Source organism: Alosa sapidissima, chromosome 1 (genome assembly GCF_018492685.1).
Source record: "Alosa sapidissima isolate fAloSap1 chromosome 1, fAloSap1.pri, whole genome shotgun sequence".
NCBI lineage: Eukaryota > Metazoa > Chordata > Actinopteri > Clupeiformes > Clupeidae > Alosa > Alosa sapidissima.
Window position 1 is genome coordinate 10,678,442 of NC_055957.1, and position 2,500 is coordinate 10,680,941.

The 2,500-nt window shown below is 48.7% G+C and overlaps 1 protein-coding gene across 2 annotated transcripts in view; it reads right to left on the bottom strand.

The window, feature by feature from the left end:
- Positions 1-2,500, bottom strand: part of dnm3b (dynamin 3b) — a 20,224-nt gene that overhangs the window by 4,881 nt on the left and 12,843 nt on the right. For both annotated transcript variants that reach the window (XM_042103468.1, XM_042103463.1), the window contains 3 exons: positions 878-987; positions 299-410; positions 35-205 (listed from right to left, as the gene is read on the bottom strand). In XM_042103468.1, coding sequence (XP_041959402.1) covers positions 35-205; positions 299-410; positions 878-987 — 393 coding nt within the window. The remainder of the gene's footprint in view (positions 1-34; positions 206-298; positions 411-877; positions 988-2,500) is intronic.

The window sequence follows — 2,500 nt, forward strand, 5'->3', positions numbered from 1 at the left end:
ACATCCTCACATCCATTACAGGACGAAAACTCACGTTGTTTATCATCAGAAACATTATACTCTTGGGCATGAGGTCCCGGATGCACTTGTTGACGATGGCCATGTAGGAGTCCACCAGATTACGGATGGTCTCCACCTTCCTCTCCAGCTGTGGGTCCATGGAGAAGTTGTCAGCAGCTCCTTTCTCTCCACTGTCACTCTCCACCTGGGAGGTCACAAACACAACAGGCAAAATATCAGTAAACAGTGTCTTCCTGTGTGAATGGTCTAATAGACTATAGGACAGGCAGATGCTCACAGCAGCTTTTTCTGGGTACACCCCTGCACGCAGAAGAGAAGACTTCCAGCTGTCCACCTCCTCCTGGGTATCGCAAGCCAGCTCCAGGACGCGATTATCCTTAAACACGTTCCTAAGGAGCAAAAGCAGAGCCAAACAATCTCACTCTGTCGTGACATCTGACATTACATTTTCAAATGTATCAAATGTTTCAATAATTCCATTTCAGGCCTAACATTGTGACTATTGAGGGGGAAACTCCTGAGCATGGAGACGTTCCCCAGTATTTTGTACAAACCCTTCTGGATTTGTTGATTAGAATTAACTCTAGACAGCAAGACAGAGTCAGCGAGTGGAGACATCTGGCTCAGCACAATGGTTGAGTGTAAGCACTAAGCATGGTGCCACTTTTGTTTCAGGGGAACATCTTCATGTCCGCTCTTGGGAGGTTAGAATGTAATGAAGGGCCAAGGGCACGGTTGGTGAAGCAACCCTATGCTTAAACCGAATTCTTCCTTTCACAGCAGCCCAGCCAATTAAACACAGCACAAAGGTCTCGATGGGCAAACAACGCCTTCTGACCCTGGCAGGCGGACTGACCTCTGCTCAGTGTTGAAGATGGAGAATATGTGCTTGCTGGACATGAAGCTCTTCTCCACGTCGCGGACCTTCAGATTGTCCAAGGGCAGCATGTACTTCTTCTCTTTCTCCTAAGAAGTAAAGTGAGGCAGAGAGGCAGCAAGGTCAGCAGATTTTTAGTACTAGAAACTGGCTCATACAATTGGGGATTATAATCACAGCACGGGACACTGGACACCAATACCAATCCCGATCCACTTCCCAATGATGAGAAGCGAGCAGCCATATTATGTGTGCAAAATCCCAGATTCAAAATGGCTAAACCACAATGGTTGCAACTCAAGCAAAATTCTTCCAATAGACGGTGTCCCCCAAAACTCAAATATGTAAATGGAGGAGGGGTTACAGGGGACATGAGTAAGAGGATGGACAGAATGGAGTAAACAAAATGAGTGGGAGGAAAAAAGAAACGCATAAAGGGGGCAATGGAATGGGGTGAACAACGTGAACCAAAGGAGGGGGGAAGGGTGGATGGTGCCTGATGGGGGAAAGAGAGGGAGAGCACCCACATGTGGAAGTCATTACCAAACGCCGCGCTGGAGAAAACAGTTGTTTCCCCTCCTCCTTTGGCACAGGGAGGAGGCAGGGGTGTGTGTGTGTGTGTGTGTGTGGGGGGGGGGGGGGGGGGGGTCAGTCTCAAGGCAAATTCTAAGGCCTCACAGTGGTTAGGAGGTAGGAAAAGACACGACTGAGATACTGTGTACAGTGAAATGACTAAAATAACCCCGAGAGCACTCTACTAGGGCCTGATGAATCGGAAAACTGGCATAGCCAGATGTGGTTTCACCACAGTTGAAGGGATAACGTGGGAAGAATACTTGGTGGACATCATGATGATCTGAAGTTTGTGTGCCTCGCATAATATCAATCAATCAATATCTTTCTCTCTCTTTCTCCATCTTACAATCCCTCTTTCTCTCGCTATCCTTTCTTAAATACTTTCCCCTCCATTCCAGAGGGGCCCACTTCCTGTTCTGAATTTTCGCGGGGAGAGAGAGAGAGAGAGAGAGAGAGAGAGAGAGAAAGAGAGAGGGAGAGATTAAATGACAGCCTGGCGTTAAGTCTCAACATCTGGTACCGCTTAGCAGCACAAGGGAAGAGAGCGAGCAAGGAGGAGAGTGGAAGAGGAGGCGGAGTGAACGAAAGAGCGAGGAGAGAGAGAAAGGAGAGAGAGAAGGAGAGAGAGAAGGAGAGAGAGAAAGGAGAGAGAGAAGGAGCACTAGACATGAAGAGGGAGGAAGAGAAAGAGAAGGAAAAGCTGGATGAACAGACTATGGGAGAGAGAAGAAGAACCACCACAAGAGCTCACCATGAAAGACTGGAACAGGAGCAAAACAAAGAGGAGCGATGGTTGGGAGAGGCGAGGACTGCGTTGGATGGTTGGTGTCCCGGGCCCTAAAAAGCTGCCAGAACCCATATATGGTTTGCGAAGGTCCCTCCCTCTCACCCACTCCATTTCTCTCCCCCTCTTCTCTCTCCCTCTTTTTTGTAATATCCCTTCCTTGAAAGCACGCCCAGATTCCCTGGGTCGTCGGAGTGAATGTGCCACGTCAAGGCTGGATATTCCACTTGGCCTGTTCGGTG